General features: G+C 42.8%; 6 protein-coding genes across 6 annotated transcripts; 2 read left to right on the forward strand and 4 right to left on the reverse strand.

Annotated features, from left to right (window-relative positions):
- Positions 1-53: 53 nt before the first annotated feature.
- VTP21DRAFT_7082 (uncharacterized protein) lies at positions 54-2,614 on the forward strand (the record flags this gene model as incomplete). Its single annotated transcript, XM_069397784.1, has 2 exons — positions 54-389; positions 449-2,614. The coding sequence occupies 2 exons, from the start codon at positions 54-56 to the stop codon at positions 2,612-2,614; spliced, it is 2,502 nt and encodes an 833-aa protein (XP_069255309.1).
- A 756-nt stretch (positions 2,615-3,370) lies between these two features.
- On the forward strand, positions 3,371-4,444 carry VTP21DRAFT_7083 (uncharacterized protein; the record flags this gene model as incomplete). Its single annotated transcript, XM_069397785.1, has 1 exon — positions 3,371-4,444. The coding sequence occupies one exon, from the start codon at positions 3,371-3,373 to the stop codon at positions 4,442-4,444; it is 1,074 nt and encodes a 357-aa protein (XP_069255310.1).
- Positions 4,445-4,831: 387 nt separating this feature from the next.
- On the reverse strand, positions 4,832-6,900 carry VTP21DRAFT_7084 (uncharacterized protein; the record flags this gene model as incomplete). Its single annotated transcript, XM_069397786.1, has 4 exons — positions 4,832-5,922; positions 6,006-6,251; positions 6,318-6,591; positions 6,652-6,900. 4 exons carry the CDS (start codon positions 6,898-6,900, stop codon positions 4,832-4,834), a joined length of 1,860 nt encoding a protein of 619 aa, XP_069255311.1.
- Positions 6,901-8,111: 1,211 nt separating this feature from the next.
- VTP21DRAFT_7085 (uncharacterized protein) lies at positions 8,112-8,853 on the reverse strand (the record flags this gene model as incomplete). Its single annotated transcript, XM_069397787.1, has 2 exons — positions 8,112-8,645; positions 8,722-8,853. 2 exons carry the CDS (start codon positions 8,851-8,853, stop codon positions 8,112-8,114), a joined length of 666 nt encoding a protein of 221 aa, XP_069255312.1.
- An 845-nt stretch (positions 8,854-9,698) lies between these two features.
- On the reverse strand, positions 9,699-11,803 carry VTP21DRAFT_7086 (uncharacterized protein; the record flags this gene model as incomplete). Its single annotated transcript, XM_069397788.1, has 9 exons — positions 9,699-9,823; positions 9,911-10,337; positions 10,403-10,459; positions 10,539-10,816; positions 10,880-10,980; positions 11,041-11,161; positions 11,223-11,244; positions 11,315-11,485; positions 11,555-11,803. 9 exons carry the CDS (start codon positions 11,801-11,803, stop codon positions 9,699-9,701), a joined length of 1,551 nt encoding a protein of 516 aa, XP_069255313.1.
- An 840-nt stretch (positions 11,804-12,643) lies between these two features.
- VTP21DRAFT_7087 (uncharacterized protein) lies at positions 12,644-19,055 on the reverse strand (the record flags this gene model as incomplete). Its single annotated transcript, XM_069397789.1, has 9 exons — positions 12,644-13,764; positions 13,841-16,151; positions 16,208-17,332; positions 17,399-17,482; positions 17,538-17,596; positions 17,657-17,900; positions 17,963-18,454; positions 18,516-18,690; positions 18,841-19,055. 9 exons carry the CDS (start codon positions 19,053-19,055, stop codon positions 12,644-12,646), a joined length of 5,826 nt encoding a protein of 1,941 aa, XP_069255314.1.
- Positions 19,056-19,290: the final 235 nt, after the last annotated feature.

Here is a 19,290-nt window from a genome sequence, read left to right on the forward strand (position 1 = left end):
ATGGAGGTTGCTCTTGCACGCACGATTCTCCCAAATGCTCCATCTCCTTGTACATGCCGCCTAGTAAGCCACAATCACCCGCAACCCAAGCAAATGCTGTCGAAAAACGGCGCCGTGTCAAGCAAGCTTGCCGCGCCTGCCATCAGAAGAAACAAAAATGCGATGGCAATGTCAATGGATGCTCACGATGTCTCTCGCTTGGCATCCAATGCACCTTCGGAAGCGATAAATTTCGCAGAGGGCGCCCACGCAATCATTTCCTGCAACAGAACGAGAGAATCCTGTTTGATTTGAGGGAGCCGTCAGAGTGTAGAGCTTATACTAGCGGGAGTCTACTGGAGCGGTTAAGGCGATTCATCGTGAGACTCGATGAATTTAGCGAACTGAAGGTATTTCAGCAGCTAATTTCTCTGGATCAATTAGTGATGCTTTAACTCTCCCCCAACAGACCGTGTCATTCAATCCCACCATAGGCAAATCTATCTGGGAGTGGCGGTGGGCCAGGGGGATGCGATTCACCCGAAATCTGGGAACCAATGTGATTTCGAATGATATGCTGAGTATTCTAGTTGAGAAAATGAGCTCACTGAGCATGGGCGAAAAGGTCGAGAAGAGTTTCCCGCTTCACCTAATCAACGCGGCAGACGACTTCACGGTAATGGATTTTTCCTACAGTGACCCGCTCAAAAGCATCTCATATCATCAGGCAATGACGCTTATCCACACCTGGTTCAGACTACATCCTTTTCCAACCATCCTCAACCGCTCCATTATGATCAAAAACTACAGCGAGCAACGCATGGACCGCTTTCTTTACGCAGTGGTATTCGGTTATGCTATCAACAAGGCCCAAATACCAATCTTCAATCAGACAAAGTCTGGCTTGCCCGGTTCCGTTTTCCTTGAATATGCCATTTCATTGTTAGAGAACGAGACTCCAGAGCCGTCGCTTACGAAATTGCAGGGCTTATTCATACTGGCACTACAGATGGTGAATATGGGGCAGTCGAAAAGAGGAATTCCACTGACCATCATGGCCTGGAGAATGGCAATGGAGCTACGCATCCCCGATCAAGATAGCCCGCTCTTCGGTGAAGAGCTGGATCCATTCGAACGAGAGCTACGCAACAATATCTGGTGGGCAATGCGTATCACCCTGACGTGGTCTATGTTCCACCTCGGGAGGAACTTGACTGAGGATATGATTTCAGCACAGTTGAAATTGCCCGTGAAAAACGAAAAGGAATCGGTGCTCTTCGAGCTGGACCAGAAACACGGGTACTTTACCGCACCGGATGAATACGCCCACGTGCTCCGCTCGTTCTACAATAGCGCCTATTTGGCGGTGATCATGTCTGAAGTTTGGTTACATGTGATTCCATCGCCCGCATTTCGCTCGTTGTTTGACCCATTAAAATCTCTCCCGATGGCCCAGGAACCGGTCCTGTCACAAAAGAACCTGTCCACCGTCTGCTCCAACCTCTCCAGATTAATGAACGCAATTCCGCCCGACCTTGAGCCTATGGGCGCCGCAGAACTACTTCTCTACCTTAACATCCTCATAATTCACCTCCATTTTCCTAAATCGAACAACAACCTGTTATTTTTCCTCGAAGAGGGCGTGCTGGAGTGTATCACCTCGGCCGATATGATCGTCAACTTATCCGAAATTGTATTGGAACACCCAGATAGTTTGCCTCTCCACTCAATCGTTGCGTTCGGGCTAAATACAAGCTCATGCGTTCACATCCTTATTGCGGAATCCGGTACCCCCGAGCGTCGCGAAGAAGCTCTATTAAACTTACGAAGGACTCTGCGGTTGTTGGAAAGCGGGCGGCTCGTATGTGGTGATGTGAAGCTTCTACGCACATTGGAGGAGATGTTAGCGCGAGCAGAGAGTGGCGAATCCATTATTTCAAGGACGGCAAATGCTACTGATCAAAATGATGATTTACCCATCACACCTGTAGTCATTCCCCGTGTAAGTCTTGGATTGCTGGCCAACGTAAAGATGGCCGACGAGGCAGCTCTACCTCAATCGACCCTAACTGGAATGTTGGTGCGTTCTCAAAAAAAGTCGTCACCGGAGGATACAGCTGGTGTATCTTCAATTCTCTCATCCTCAATATGGCAACAACAACAACAAGGGCAGCAGCAGCAGCAGCCCACTTCATCCGAATCAGTGGACCCTTCTCTTGGAGTGGCTCCTCCTATAAACGCACCCACACCTCATTCTTACCTCTCTCCAACATTTGAGGTTAGCCCATCCAATAGCCTGGCGACTACATCCAATGTTTATGGCAACGTAATCTCACCCGAGGCGAATATAAACATCTCACCCTCAAATATGTCAGAGACTATCGAAATCACTACTCCCGATGCGGCTTCAGTTAACTGGGATAATCAGTTTATGCACTCTAAAGAAGCACCCGAGCCTAATGCCGAGTTCTTGTCTAGCTTAATTGATTTCGCCTCTGGACCTAATTTTACTAATGCGGTTTTAGAGCCTGAAGCGAATACGGAGAGATTTCCCTCCGTTGTTTTGCCTGGAGACATTGGTTCAAATATCGTCAGTGAGAGCTTCTACCAAGGAAATGATTCAATGAGATCCTAGCTTGTCAACCCAAAAGATGATCGGTAGGTTGATAACCGAATTATGACCACTTCAGCTATTATTCACAAGTGCACTGTAGCGAATAGTTCAAAAATTAACGAAATGGCTAGGGATCAAAAAGGAAAATAGAGGAATCGTGATTGATTTCAATAATACCCATTTATCCATTGTATCTGTAGATATGCTAAGTCCCTTTTTTTGTTTTCTTTTGAATTGTTTTATCAGTATTATTTCAGGTTTAGCATTCTAATTAATAAAATACTAAATATTAACAATAGGTGGGGAGAAGATAGTTCTTGTTAGGAAATGAATAACTACTCATTATATTATCGGAATTCTGTTGGCATCAGCGTTTTATATGTTTTGGTATCTCCTCGATAGGCTGTAAGTACTAAAGGAAGATATCATTTTGTGTAGCATGCGTCATGTCTGAGTTAAGAGTGTAGCCGTATGTCGAGTCTCTCATTAATGGTTTTAGGCGCTCCAGGGATTTAGATTTCTTGGCCGCACTATAAAAATCTAGGTCGCACAATTTTAAAGAACGGCAAGCTGAATATAATTTGCACCTCGTTTCTATAAACGATTGATCCATTCAGTGTTAATTAGTCGCTTATATCCTATAATCCACTAATTGATTATTCTTTTTTTCATACGAAATTCTCGAGATCTTTTCCTCATTATTCTTTAGTCACATCGATCCGATATTTGGTGCTTTTGTTTACCCTCTTATAATAACTTCATCCTAATACAACATTAATGTCGGCAAAAAATACTGATCCTCTCTCACAACCAAAGAAGGAAAACTCATCCAATTCTCCGCGTATATCGACTGAGAGAACAGTAACAACATCGCCCATTTCCTTTGCTCAACTGCCTCCTTCTGCTGATGACAGCTCATCGACAGAGAGAGTAGAATTGGAGCAGACTCGTCATAATCGCACCCAGTCAAAGGTTAGTAGCATTGGCAGCACTACCAACACTTCCCTTACTAGCACCTCTCGGGTTAACCCTATTCCACCTGGTGTGCGCCCACTCAGTCCAACAAGTGAGGATGCACCACCCGATCCATTGCAAAAGTCATCTGCACAAAGTCGATGGTCCACATTGGTCAATCCCCAAGGGCAACTCACCTCTGAGACGCATGTCAAAGGCAAAGAAGGACCTTCTACAGATACAAAGCATGAAACTCACATTGTGGTTCCGCCTCCTGACCCAGAATGGTTCCGCTCCCCTACTCCCAATGATGGGGACACCACAATTGAGGGTAATGGTATAAAAAACCCAACCACGAAACTCCAAAGTCTGATTGAGCAGAGTGTCTCGGTCCCTCTTATCATCAAAGGGCTTATTTTCATATTCTCTTTCATTTGTATGTGTATTTCGGGCAACCTTATCGACCTCACCTCACGATTCGGTGTCGCCTCCGTTTCGAGCTCTTCGCTTACTCTCATGGTTGCCACCGTAGCCATGGTGTATCTCGTGTGGGCTGCGTATGACGAACACTTGGGAAAACCGATCGGATTACGCCGAACATCAACAAAACTCATCATTATGTCGGTCGATTTGGTGTTCGTGGTGTTGTGGACGGCCGCGCTCTGTACCTCCTTCACTGTTCTCTTCACCACATGGGGCTGTGCCACTGGAGACGGTTTTGTAACTCGCAGCCCTAGCGTTGACGAGCGTGAGAGCTTCGCTCGAGCCTCCGCGTACTTGTGCCCGCGACTCTCGGCTCTAATAACTTTCAACTTTTTTAGCCTTCTCCTCTGGTATCTTCAATTTCTCGTTGGGCTAATTAGGATTTTCGAGAAAATGAGGAGTCATCGAAAATAAGCAGCACTAAGGCATTCTCCAACCCTTGTATATCAGTATATCAATCTTATTTATATCTTTTCTTTTTGCGATTTCATTCTTCATATGGAATCAGATAACCCAAAATATATACAGTGTTACACCCCCCCCCCCACCTCCGACCCTTTGCCCGTGGCTCATCCACTTTCTCCTGCTAATGCATCTCTAAATCTATTCCGAAAATTGGAGTGTTTATTACATTCTCGTTTGTTTCTTTTTACCATTGACATATTAATCAATAAGAGGAAAATTACAGCTAGATTTTACCAAGTGTGAATACAAAAGTCTTAATAAAAGGAAAGGGCGTGTGTCAATCCACCAAGTTTAACAAAGCAAATACAGACCTCCTATTGCTCGAGTATACCATCATTACCGAATCTTTGGATATAACATATCAGACGTCTTCCATCTTAGATATGCGATATTAATAGCGTGATAGACTCTATGGACCGTCATCTCAGCACGCCTTCTCCTGTAATCCTCTTCAGCCGTGGGCGATATAGGCGGGGTTATATCATCTTCCTCCTGGTCTGTGCCCTCAAATTCCGCCGCGATATTCTTTTGGGCGTCCTCCGGCACCTCTGCCTTTTTCTCCAACTCCATCACCTGCTCGTCTTTAATCCGCAGTCCCTTCATATTCCGAACTAGCTGTTCAAATACCTGATTCTCTACCTGCTCAGGCTTTTCAGTAATGAGTACTCGTACTCCTACAGGAAGATGGCCCGAGATCTGCTGCGGTGTTTCGGTTGAACGATTTTTCAGTCTCTCATCCATTGGGGCTGACGCTGAATGCCGAGGTGAGCAGTTATCTGAATATTTGAAATCAGTATTCGCCGTTCGAATCGATTGGTATCGAACTTCATTCGTGCGTTCTCCCAGCTCTTTTCTCACCCCGGCTCTAACCTCTTCCTGTTCCTTCATATCCTCTACATCCTCTCTATTCACCTCTTCCTCTCCTTCTCTATTTGCTTGCATTATTCGTCGCATCGGTTGTATATTATGGGACCATTCGTTCGATTTAATCTGTGCGGGTTTGGAGGGAACCATCTGTTTTACTGAGGACTGCCCTCCGCCAAACATGGGCAATGTCTTTGGTAGTCCTTTTATTGAGCCGCATGCCCCCCCTTCCAGATGAAGGAAGTCCGTCGGTTCAACATCCTCCCAAGCTTGCGAGGGTATCAGCACGTTGTAATCTAGGGGAATGGTTGGGTCATGCATCGGCTCAACAGTGAGGTCAAAAATTGAGTTGGAACTCATCGTGCTAAGATTAGGGTAAAGGGACGTTTTGTCTTGGTTGTATAGGGGGTCCATGTTTCCTGTTTGCATGTCGATGCTTTTGGATAGATCGCAGAGCCACTGGTTGATATCTGCAAGTTCATCGTCATTGCGCACAATCCGTGAGACAAAGTCCGAGTCAAGACTAAAATTGGTCTCCAGTTTACTTAATTTGTCCGCCATATCTAATGAAAATAAAGCAATATGTGTTGATAAGTAAAAAAAAATAAGGAGGGGGGGGGGGATATATCCTGAATTATGTTGTTACCTTGGTTATATTCTGGTTTCAATTTTTTCGATTTTACAGCACCATTGACGAACTCCTCTATTAAATCTTGGATTTCTCCATTGGTGTCTTGATCTATCTGATGATTTCTGCGCTTGCATCCTATTTCCGTGGACGGTTGCGGCATACTGTATAACTCATCAGAGAACTGGAACAGGGTTTCCTCGTAATTAGATTGGGATGGGAATAATATATATGAGTCCGATAACATCGATTGAGGAGAAAGAGCTATAAAACAACCCCGATGATTAGTGAAGGAAGCCAACGGGAAAGAAAAAGCCATTATAGAGTTACATTCTGGAGAAAAACTAAGTGGGGACAGTTCGGCCTGCTCAGGTGTTAGTGTATTTTTAGTAATAATGAATGAGGAGGGTTCAGAGCCACCGGGGTATGAAGGGGGGGTGGGCAGGCGAGTTGGGTTTTTAGAAGAATCCGGGAGGCTGCAACCGTTTTTTGCCAAACAGACCTTCCATTTCTGATTTACTCGGAGGGTTTGTTGATGAGCCTCCGTGTGAATCCTCTCATGCTTCCGTAAGTCCTGAGAGCGCTTGAAAGGCTTGCCGCATACCTGTGTAGAAACAAGTCAGTTATGTTTACAAAGTAATTAATTCGGTTAAAAGAGGCTCACATTGCAGGCGTGGGGTTTGAGTGGAACATGAACACGTAAATGGCTTGTCATATGATCTCGCTTTGTCGTTTTCACGCCACATGAATCCCACTGGCATTCTAGACAAAGATTGCCCATGGACTTGCGACCAACATGATGCTCACAGATATGAATGTAGAGAAGTTCAGCGTCATCAAATTTCTTATCACAATTCTTCCAACAGCAAGAAAGGATCGAGGCGAGATTGTAATCCGAACTCGAGGCATCCATACTTAATTAAAATCTCGATCGATATTTCTTCTACGTGAATAATAACCTTGAATGCAGAAGCATTACTTTAGCAATGGCAGTCAAAGCCGCGCGATGCAATTATATTGTATATTTATTTTAGACTTAGCGTTTCTTCTTGGCATAGAAAAAATTTCACTCGGAAAGAAGATTGCCAAGAAAATTTCATTGTAATAAGAAGAAAAGAAAATGCCAAGGTTGACTGGCTATATTTCAACCTCCGCGTAGATCAAGCAATAACGTTATTAGTTTAGTTCCATGTTAGTCACTTACCAGATTTTCTGAAACTTATCTTCGCTAATTAAGTGTATGGTACCATTAATCAGGGCAGGATGACACCAAAGCATACCCTATCTTGCTAGATAGTTCAGAAATACGCAATGAGATAACAATTGAGTTCTTTTCCGATGTACAATAATCGTGCCAGTATTTTAGCAGTTCAAAGTTCAAGCTAGTGCTAGCCTACTTTTTAATTGGCTTTCTCAACAGACAATCATTGGATGATGCTGCTAAAAAGGAATTGAATTCGAAAAAAGTTGAGGTGTGTGCATCGGAAATTGGATTTACACAAAATAAGCCTTAAGCGGGAAGTGTTCAAATGTAAGCCCTAGTTTTTCTTTCATCCAATTTACTCTCAAGCAAAGTAGGGAGACCTAGTGTTTCGATGGGATACATTATGGAGACAGATGTGTCTGCTCAAGAATTTCTGCCGCGTATGCAAGCTGATCTATCATAAGAGATAAAATATATAAAATTGGATATAATCGCCGTCAATGTACCGATGCACCAAGGACTGTACTTGGCAATCTTCACTATGAATCATCTTATCCCAGTTTGGAGGCAACCTATCATCCCACGTATGCCTTAAAAATACTAGATCTTAAACGTTTATTTTCATACTCAAGTAACTATCTGGGGCAAGGATTACACGCTGGATTAAAAACGCTTGAGATTTCATTAATTAAAAGGTTTTGGGTTCCAATCTCTGCGTATGAAATTACCAGCTAAAGCCATTTTTAGACGATTTGTTTTCAGCGTATTAAGTAGCAGAGGTGAACAAAATTTTATTTCTGTTATGACTAATACGAGAGGAGGAGCATTGCCTATACAGGATCATGGATGAGCATTATCACGTAGAAATAGAAAAGAAAGCTGATATCATTTGCTATGAGTGACCCTCCCAAGAATGACTATCAAACATATCGGTGGTGACGTTGTCGCCACCAAGGGCGATTGGGTCGCCACCACCAAGGGTGATAAGGTCGCCTCCAAGACCTATGTCGGTGATACCTCCACCATGGACCCATTCTATCAGTAGATTCCTCCTCTTCGGGCATGTATAGCTCTCCTTCATACCCAAATTGTCGCTTGTCCAATGGCTTAGCAAGAGCACCAGCAGCTTCTTCCTCTTCAACACCGGCTTTTCTTACTTCCTCTAAGCCGGGAAGCTTCACCCCTTCCTTCTTACCGACCTCAGGCGTTTTTAGGCCTTTGGTCACTCCACTAACTTTCTTTGCGCTCTTTGGTATTCCACCAATTTTCTTCATGCCTTTAGGCACTCCACCCGCCTTCGGTGCAGATTCGCTTGCGTACTCTACAATCGGGCCATGGATAAATGTGACTCCTCCTTTGGAGGGCTGGAAGGATTCAACCAGAGATCCTTCCCGAAATCCTGAAGGAACGGTAATTGGATAATTCGCTTCAATTGGCAGGAATAGCCCAAACCCCTGTTAATAAAATAAAAAATGGTGTACATAGGATAGACAATGTCAGTAGCAGAAAGAGAAATGTGCCTCGAATGACGTGCGATGTCTCTACTTTGAAGGTTTTTAACTGTTCGGTACTTGGAAGAAGTTTCGGTTCCGCGCCCAATTCTATAGGCAAAGAGGTGACGCAGGAAACAAAGGCTAGGGTGATGAAAACGGCTGACTTCATGATTTCCTGTTTTATTTCAAGTAAAGAAGGGCTTGCAGTGGAAGGTTGCGAAAAAAAATGAATAGAAAATGGTAGCGAGATAATGAATAACAATTAGAGGGGCATATTTATTACATTCGATTTTAGACCTCTTCATTAATATATGCTCTCCGTGACAAGCTAAAGCCTGCTTAATATGGATAAGCCTATTGTGAACTTCATTATAGTAGCCTCCTTCTTTACATGCTTTTTCAAATCAAGGAGATGAGGATGAGATGCAGTCTATTTAATTATTCTCGTGATGTTGAGTGCCTCCACAATGTAACCGGAGCCTGGATTTTGCAAATAAACTACGGTTTTCTTAAAGGGTTTGTTTGCGCTTGCTACTACATTTTCCTAGTGTGTAAACCTTATTACGTATATTTTTTTTTTTTATTCGTAAAAAATAAACTGATCTCCACATGAATATAGAGGAAAATATAATTCAATCTTTAGTCAAGTAAAATCACACTCTATATCATGCTACACTTTTTCCGCAATCAGCTTGACATTTCAATTTGCTACTCAAATAACAGGTCAACAATACAGAAGCTTCACAGTTTGCTAAATTTATCACTAATATTCACTTCAAGGCCTACACAAACAAGGTCGTAATTTACAATGTTAATAGCTCTTCAAGGTTGTAATTTAAGGATGTAGGTAGAGCGAGAGAGACGCCAATAAATAAATGCAATACACTCAATTAATATAAGAGAGCAGCAGATATCTTGTAAAATATATGTAGTTTTGTAATAAAGGTTGGTACGTATATAGTTGGTACAGCAAGAAATGGTGAGTATTACGGCAGCTTTTCCATCCTTATTATACTAATATCGCTTCTTGAACTTGAGCTTGATTCCCACAGGCCTCACCAACAAACTTCTTCCATAGCACAAGTCTTTTTCATCCTGTGCCAAACTTTCTGGTGCCAAAGTCCACTCATATTTGTGCACTATAGGATGATATTGAAAATATAATCAGCCAACTCCTTTAATCATTTCATCTTTGATAATTTAATAGAAAATGTGAAAACACTTACACAGCATCGAGAGTACAACCCGCTGTTCCACGAGTGACATACTCATCCCTAGGCAGAAACGAGAGCCGGTCGAAAATGGAATGTAATGCATCGAATCCAGCTCTCTTCTCTTTTTCTCGTCTATTTCATTGAATCGCTCAGGCCTGAATTCATCCGCATCCTTGCCCCAAAATTCAATATCATGGTGGACATTCAAGACATCCAATTCTAAACTCGTGCCGGCCGGGATTATATATTCTCCCAGCTGTTGATCTGAGGTTGTACGGCGAGCACCTATTCTGACCACAGGAGGAAAGTGCCGCATCGACTCACGCATCACAAGATTAAGATAGGAGAATTGCTTCTGTTGCTCAAATGTGGGGATAACACGTTGCGGTGAGTCGCCTAGAACGGAATATACTTCATCGCGGGCTTTGGCTTGGCATTCCTAAAAAGAATAGCAAATGATATTAACACTTTAATTCTGACCGGGCTAGAAAATTCGCCAATTACCGGATGTTTAGCCATGAAATAAGTAGCCGAAATGAGAGCGGAGGCAGTTGTATCATGCTTTCAAAGGATAAGATATGGATGAGCATCTTCAACATGTACTGAGCCGATTGCTCAATTAAACTTGATTCATGCTTACTCCCGCAATGAAAAACAAGACTAAATTGTCTCTCAATTCTTTATCAGTAAGGGTCGTTTCTCCTAATTCGTTGCTATTGGCAAGCAGCATCAGCGTCAACAGATCAGCCTTTTCTGGAACTATCTCTTGCTTCTTCTCTCTAATTTCCTGGCGCTTTTGGGCTATAATGTTGGAGAGCAACTGGTGAAACTCCTCGACTTTTTGGTGAGCGATCCGCCGCTGACCGAATGGGTATTTGTCGAGTATTGGGAGGAAAAAGTAAATTGGATGGCCCACCTCTAAATACACACATTAAAATATATTTATGTACATATACGATCCATTGTTATAGGTCAACCTACTCATAATCTTCTCATAGTTCACCACTATTTCTGAATCAGGATTCTTTACAGCATCAAAATTGTAATTGAACAAGGCCTTTCCCAGAATATCTAGAGTTAACCTAAAATTGAAAAAGAGAAAATTTAGACAAGCTCGCTTAGTTCGTCAAGAAATGAAATACCCTTGAAAAGCCTTTGCAGAATCGAAACAATCAAGATTTTTCTCAATCACTTGATCGAGCACTTCTACGCATCCCCCAAATACTTGAGTATCCCAGCTGCGATGGAATGCAGGATTTACAACTGAAAATGGGGGTTAGCAAAAGAAAGATGGAACCAAGTTTGTAAGTAAGAGGTGTAATACCTTTGCGATATCGGCGCCAGGTCTAGCATTTAAATAAAAGATTGAACATAAATTCCCATTAAAATCAGAATAAGCTTGGATTCAACACTCACCTCTCCGTTGACCATCACAATATTAGTACCAGCAAATTTGGAAAAGAGGTGATGTTTCAGTCGATTGTCCTGAGAAAAATCTCTCTTGGGAAAATTATCAGCGCGGTGGAGGACTTCTTTCACCAGCTTTGGGTCAGTAACCCGCACTATCTTTCGCCCCATAACTGTGTACTATAGAGAGATATGCATGATGTGGGCAATACTTCTCCTTTGCTAGGCTTATATCAAGATATATCTTACTCGGAGAACGCCGGTGTTTTTTGCTCGTTTTCGGGCGGTATGTATTGACTCTTTTAGGTTGATGGGTTTGAAGCTGAGCATTCCGCGAACAATATCCCATGTCGGTAGACGTGGGATGCGGTAGAACTCAGGTGGGGCAGGGTTTGGGTCACGTATGAAGAAATAGTATATCAAGCCTACGACAAAGGCTCCCCAAAACATTGGGTTCTCAAAGGTAAAGTTGTTGACATTCAAGTATTGTAAAGTCATTTTGGACGTAGTGATAATGCAGTTGTTTACCAGTTCTTGTCATAGGGTTACTTATAATTTTTTTTTCTCTGCCAAGTAGCGGGAATTGAGTAATACATCCCGCGGAATCGCACTCCCGAACCCCCAAATGCACCAGAGCACTTTTTAGGGAATATCCATGTGAGGAGGCGCTCTGGGGCATCTTCATATACTGTTTTTTAGTGTGCGAAATTTTGTCGGCCAACCATCACCTTCGCTTGTGTCTCACTATACCTTTTTAAGATCACCCATATGTCACATTTCGTCATAATTCTCCGATGCCCACGATGGTGATTGCGGGGGTATTATTATTAGAATCTTACCTAACCTAAGATGACTACAAGTAACTCTATACGTGAGTTGCCGGCAAAGCCATTGTAGTCATACCATGGATTTCAGATCGAAAAATCGCTTGATTCAAGCTTGCCACAAACCACATCCATCCGGTAAAGTAGGATAAATTCCCATATGCGCTTACATTCACTTAACTGGTGAAACTTATAAAATGGTATCTGAGATAGCACAAGTCTATCGATCATCGGAGAATCAACAGTTAAGCGGTTTAAAATTAATATACCCATTAAAAAATAAAAAAATACATCAGTGAAAAAAAAAGATAAATACTAATCCGTACAGTTGTAAGTTAAAAAAAATAAAGCAAGTAAAAGTGGAATAGGGGAAGAATGAAGCAAATTGAAAAAAAAAAATAGAAAAAACAAAAAAAATGGTATGAATATTTTAAAGAAAAATCAACAGAAAAGAGCATGCAGATATGTATGTGCATAGGAGAGAAAAGAATTAGTTGGAAAACACAGAAAAGGGTCAGTAGCGCCATATATTTCTATCCGTGTCATTGCCTCTGCCAGGACCTCCACCTTGTCTATGGCTCTGCCATCGTTGCGGGTGTTGAGAAGTATTTTGCGGAGAGGATCCAGACCCAAACTCTCTTCTAAAATTCATCATCCCCTCCCTTGCCATGGGTATCATATTCATCCCAGCAGGCTGAAAATGTGGTCGAGGAATAAAGGGCTGTTGCTGAGGGATCTGCTGCTGCATGTGAGGACGATATGCTGCATGAGGAGAGTGAAAGGGAATCCCGCTCATTGGCATTCCTCCGTAAAACATTGCTTCATTTCCGTTGCCACTCCCAGTATTGGCTCCATTGCTCTCATAGAAGCCAGGTGGCGGCATGCCACCATAGCTTGGATCCTCCAAACGTGGCTCGAAATCATTTGGCTTTGGTGGCATAAAATGCATCCCCATCATTACCATAGTATCCATATCCATTCCCCAGGTTCCACCTGCACCTCCTTCGCCCGTATTATCGTAGGGCCATCCTCCAGCAAGTTGAGGTGGTGCTTGCTGGGGAATAGAATGAGGTGGAATCATGTTGTGGATAGGTGGCATTCCTCGGGGGCTAGGAGAGATATTGGACATGTTCACAACACCTAGTCCAACTCTTCTTCCAGAGGGGGGAGACATAGTAGGCGGAGGTGAAACTGCCGTTGCATTCATTCCTTTGATGTCTCCAGTGTCTACCCCGCTCCCGGTACCAGAGGAAGAGGGAGACGGCGCTGCTCGGAGAAAATCATCCACATGCACCGAGGGGGGACGACTTGTATTCGCCTTTCTGTTGTTATGAATACTACGGAACTCGTTCTTAGTGTAAGTCTTTCCTCCTCCCAAATTCTTTCCCGGTAAAGCAGGTTTGAGGGCTCGTTCGCGCAATGCCCGACTTGCCTGCGCAGCAGCATCATCCAGTTCCCTAAGGTGTTTTTCAGTGGAAAATAATGGAAGAAATTCCCTGGCGTAAGAATTGAAATCACTATTGACTCCGCAGGCAACCTGCTCAATTTCAGTATTGAATAAGCCGGTGGGATCCTTTGTCCAAGCTGAATCGTGATCGTTATTATCTTCCATGGCAAGTGATTCTGAGAGGGGTTCTAAGCAAGCATAAAGAAAAAAAATTACCAAAAAAGTTTCAATATAATGAGTTGAGCTTTTTTTATATAAACATACCATCTGCGGTATCAGTGTGTGTGTTCAGCTCCTGCCATCGCCTGTATAAGATGCGGTATTGCTCATCATAATTAATTTCGCTCGGAATTTTCCGCGACAAATCATCCAAAATTTTATAAAACCATTCCAGAATATCGGCATCTTCAAATTGATACTGCTTAAGCACGGTTTCGGTTGTGGCTTTCCATTGATTAATCAGATTAAATGCTCCTTCTCGGTCTATTAGCGTTAATAGTGCATCGGAGGGTTCATTGATATCTCCCCCCGGAAGCGTGGACGACCAAGCACGATTCATGAGCAGAAGTTTAATTAAGATAAGACCATGTTTCGTGTTTCTGCTCGCTTCAGGGTTTACTTCAATCTCTTGCATTTTTTGAGTGGTCCAAATAATAAGCGACAACAGGGCTAGGGGCATTCGAGCGTTAGAAAGCATGGCAGTAAGGCCAACCATGTTCCTAGAGGATCTCAACAAAATTAGGATGGCATGGCGATGTAGTGAAGCGTGAGGAGAGAGCAACCAATCGATGCCCTGGTCAGAGATCTTATGCAAAACTCTTTGTGTAAATACACCTAGCTGCTCACTGGACTCGTATATAAGATGAAACCTTGACAAAAGACGAGATAACAACTTGTGCGCTAATGCACTTGCAATTCCATTGTCTTGCACCAGCTCGATTATGGTAAGCAATATATCCACGAGCCCTGTTTTTATTAAACCGCTTTCTCCAACAGATTCAATAGGGAGCATGAAATTTGCAATCGATGACAATCCATCGCTCGATAACGTTGTACACATTAACAACCTTAGCTGGCGCCCAACTATCATAGCAGCATTCATTGTCTTTGCAAACTGAGCTTCCTCCTCGCTCCTGTCAGTGCGATTGGCCAAGGGGAATAGAGCATTGCATACGTGTAAATTCTTGGTGGAAGAATCCAGCTCATTAATTAATGCTGATTGGAGCATAGAAATTAGACCAGTGGTGCCTTCGAATTCCAGAGAGACAATGCGTTCTAAGAAATTGTAAAGGGCATCGTGCAAGGAGAAGGACCCTGAGGCTGAGTAAAAGCTCACCAAGCGAGCTATATCACCAATTACGGGGAGAAGTTGTTGTGACCAGTACTTTCGGAGTGTCTGGGTCTCATGGCCTGGGCTGCCGCTTTCCACTGGGAGTTGCGGTGGAGTAGGAAGGAGTTCTACAGCAACCTTTAGACACGTGAGAACATTCTCGGGTGCTTCCAGGGAAAATTCAACAAGCTCGCGGAACACTTTCTCAGCTGAATAGCCGTCGAACACACGTCCAACCATTCGACCATTAGCGATGACGGTATCACTTGTGGCAGAGGAGACTGAGATTAGGATATTGTAAAGGAGGGGACGAATCCCATTAAGATCGTGAAACACCATTTCTTTTTTAACCCGATCCAATGCACAGAGCAACCGCAGCAATGAGCGAGTCAAGAGCGAGGCTAGTGAATGTTTAGTAAAGGGTCGCAAGCTGTCTGCGGTATTATTCAGAGAGACATCGCGCTGATAGGAGGACATGTCGACATAGGCGTATTCTATCACAGCCTTGATTAGGCAGAGGTCCCACCAAGCCAGATCCATCAACTCTGTACGGAGATCTACGTCATCTGGAAGTACAGGGACAGCATGAAATCGAACAGCTTTTGGTATGACGTTGGATTTGTCTACAGATTTTTGCGATTCTAGAGTGGTATCACTATGATTACTTGGGGCATTAGGTGTATTGGGTAATTCGCTTTTGCTTGCGGAATCCTGCCTGGAACTCTCGTATCTCTTTCTGTAATGCACTAATCTTTCCACCATCAAATTCAATCGCTCTCCAACGCGTGAAGCAAGTCCAAGGAGAAACACCAGTAGCGCATCTCCATTATAAACGAATTGCTCAGGCAACACACTTAGCATCTCCATCATACCACTCTGACCCTTAAGCCAAACATGCGTTACCAATAGCCAGAGCGAGGCAAGATAGCGCTGTACGGTGGCACGGCTCTGCAGAGACTCGTCACGAATCGGCTTCATTAATGTCTGCAAAACACCAATGACCCCCATGTTCCGGTGGTATGACGATACAGGATCAATCCAGGGCGTAATCCCATTTAATTTCTCAACCACGGTTAATAGAAGATCATGATTGGATTTTTTGAGTGTAAATGCAAGCGCCAAAGGTGACTTAATGATGGTGGAAAGTAGGGTGAGTGCGTACTGTCGACAGGCTCCATTTTTTTCACTTATGATGGAAAAGAGAGTAGGCATTGCCTCCAGTCGAATAAACCCCGAAACAACCGCCTAGAGACAAAAATATCAATAATAAATAAAATGGTGTATTAGATAAGTGAAATTACCTGTTTTCCAATGTTAAACGTGGTTAATTCATTGAGAAGGCATAGAAGAGCACTGGCTTGGCCCGAATCGATATCACCGTTCACAACGCCACCAACAAGCTGGTCAATACAGCTTATCGAGTAGAGATGATAGGTGAGGAGGGCTATCAGATGGGAAGGATGGAAGTGTTCATCCTCTTGTTCCTGTCGAGTATGTCTGAAGCGCGGAACAAGGATGTCAGAAAGAGGCCTCTGCCATCCACGGAGTAATGCTTGAGGCTCGAACTTTTCTCTGGGTGTCGCCTCTTCCGCCACCCCTTCACAAGTTTCTAAAGAGTGACTGAGGCTATTGCGCCAAGCATCGAAGGGGCCTTGGGCAGTACGCACACTTCGTACATCAAACGCAAGCATTTTTCTATGATTTGATCCTAGCAATGCTTGAGTCAGGGCGGAGAGTAAACTCTCATCCTTACGATAATTGGAATGATAAAGCTCGTCCAGAAGGAAAGTCATCCCTGAACCTGAAGAAAGAGTCACTGTGAACAGTCGAGTAACTGCATTGACTAAGCAGTTGAACGTTTTGCTAGATTCCTTCAAGGGCTTTAGTGAAAATATCCTGGTGATATGGTGGAACAAGCACTTATGTTTCATGATAATAAAGCCTGATTGGTGAAGGCTCATTGTCTCTTCCTCTAGGAGATATTCGGAACTGTTGCTGTGTGGTTTGCGAGGTGTAGACAAAAGCCAAGCTATGTCAAGTATAGCGCTGGAAACCTGCTGAAATGCTTCATGGTTCATTAAAGACTTTTCATCCGAACAGCGTGCCAATTCTGTGGCCGATTCTTCAACTTGAGCGCAAGCTTCGAGGAGTCGAACTAATTGAACAAGTTGCATCAAGAGTAACCCAATCCTTGCTGGACAGGCTGATTGATATACTAAAGGTAGTATGAGGGATTGATACAATGAAAGCTTAGCCTGGTCAGAAGCAGGCTTTCCCGCACTTGCACTATTCCATCCAAGAATATACTCAAGGATACAGGGTTGGACCGTGGTGCCCACAATACACTTCAATATACGAAATTTCATAAGGGAAGTTATATGCTCAATGGTAAGCAACTCAACCACCGAGTCAATTATACCTCGATCCTATGTAAAATAGAAATAAGATTAGAATCAGCTACATATCAGGGGAACATATGTATAGAAACTTGCAATAAAGATTTTGGCAAAATTCTCATCTACTTCGCAGCACTTTATTATTAGGTTTAATCCGCTTGTCAGTGTCCGAAAATTACTCTAGAAAAATCGTATTGTTAACACAGACCCTATACTATAAAATATCAATATATACCCTTGTATTTTTCAATTTAAGAGAAAAACTAATTCCATTGGCGATGCCATTCAGGATATCTGAAAGAAAAATAAGTGTATTAGATACACTTAGGTTGCACACGATGAACTTCGACTAACCTTTGACATCTATATGCAGAGATCTCGCCCAAGTAAACCCCATAGCCAAAACGCCAAAAATTTCATCCATATAAAGAATGACCTGTGCATTGTATTTATATCGTTCTTCGTCTTTTGAGAATGGTGCATGTTGATGAAGAAGGGAATTCAAGAACGCTACACGTTCACAGAGTCGTCTCCAATCGTCTTCCTTAGCCTTGTGCGTCTCAATATTAAATGGTAATGAGCAAGGATTGCGAAAGAACTACTCAAAATTAAGGATAGTTAAAGCTTCAATTACATCTATTTAATCGTCTAAATGCTCACTGTCAGAAGCGATCCATTTCGTAACCTTTTTCGCGAATGAGGCAAGACCCATTGTGACATATCCGTGGGTATATTCATCCCAAATCTTGAAGTTAGTGCGATCTTCTTCACGAGATTTGTAGATTGCTTCATTGATACAGATATCTGACTTGAACTAGTCTCCAAATCAAGCTTAGGGTCAGATTTGACAGAGGTTATATCTGTTAAGCGAGCTAAATCTTCCAATGGCATTTTGACAGCAATTAATTCACTTCTCTCGGCAATATCTAGCGTTTCTGCGTCAGGGAATGTCTTGATTCCGATCTTTCGAGAAATGCTGCGTTGGTCGTCATCGCAAAGAACTTGGTTAATCTGATCGAAAGAAATATGACCCAGCATATCCTCTGAATTTTTAACTATATATTGCGGATTCTCATCTTCATCCACGTAGCCATAGATACAAATTGTCAGACTTTCATATTTCCCTTTGAATATGATAGAATATGGAATTGTCTAGAGAAAGAGCAGAATTAATGAGCTAGGAAAAATTTCGCAAACTCAAAAATTAACTCACATCGGAGGCATCACTGATGTCAAATTTTTGCAGCCCAAGACTTCCATCAAATCGCAACGGCATCAACCTTAAATGCTGCTCCATATTTGTCTGATCCTCGCTGTCTTTAGTAGGAGTCGTCGCTGACCCGGTGTATATTATGAGATCAAGATCAAATTCATTAGGAAGTGTGCACCTAACATATATATCCATAAAAATTGAAATCATGAGAAAAAACACGTAATTAATGCGTCTCAATGAGGCCAAGTATCTCCAAGAACGTTGGAAAGTTGATAAAAAAATCGAAGAATATAAGCATAAGAGAAATATGAATTTATGAATTTACCCAAAGTGTTCCTTCTTCCCGCACTTTGCGAATGGGCAAACCCCCCTTGGTGCTATATGCAGCTCTCTGAGTTTCACTTTCTTGATGAATTTAATGCTTTCCAGTGCCATCCCTTCAATAGATTTGGGAGAAGTCACAGATCTCCCCCTGTGGGATGGGTAAAGGGTTCCGAAATACAAGAGCGTCATGTTTTTTGACGGCAACGTTAGAGGCATGTTATTTCAGAACATAATCGCTTGTGGGGGAAAAAGAGGGACGGTGGGGTTATCAAGGTTAAGTTAAAAAAGCGTTCAAGCAATAGAAAGTAAACGTGCGGCAAAGAGATGACGTCCTAAAGAGACTGCTATCGTGACCGTTTTCATTTCATGGATGCACAAAGCTATACACAATATTACCCAACAAATTCTCGAGGGATTTATTACCGGCTCACCAGTTACTCTTAGCATATAC

Source organism: Calcarisporiella thermophila, assembly GCF_041956535.1.
Source record: "Calcarisporiella thermophila strain CBS 279.70 unplaced genomic scaffold VTP21scaffold_3, whole genome shotgun sequence".
NCBI lineage: Eukaryota > Fungi > Calcarisporiellomycota > Calcarisporiellomycetes > Calcarisporiellales > Calcarisporiellaceae > Calcarisporiella > Calcarisporiella thermophila.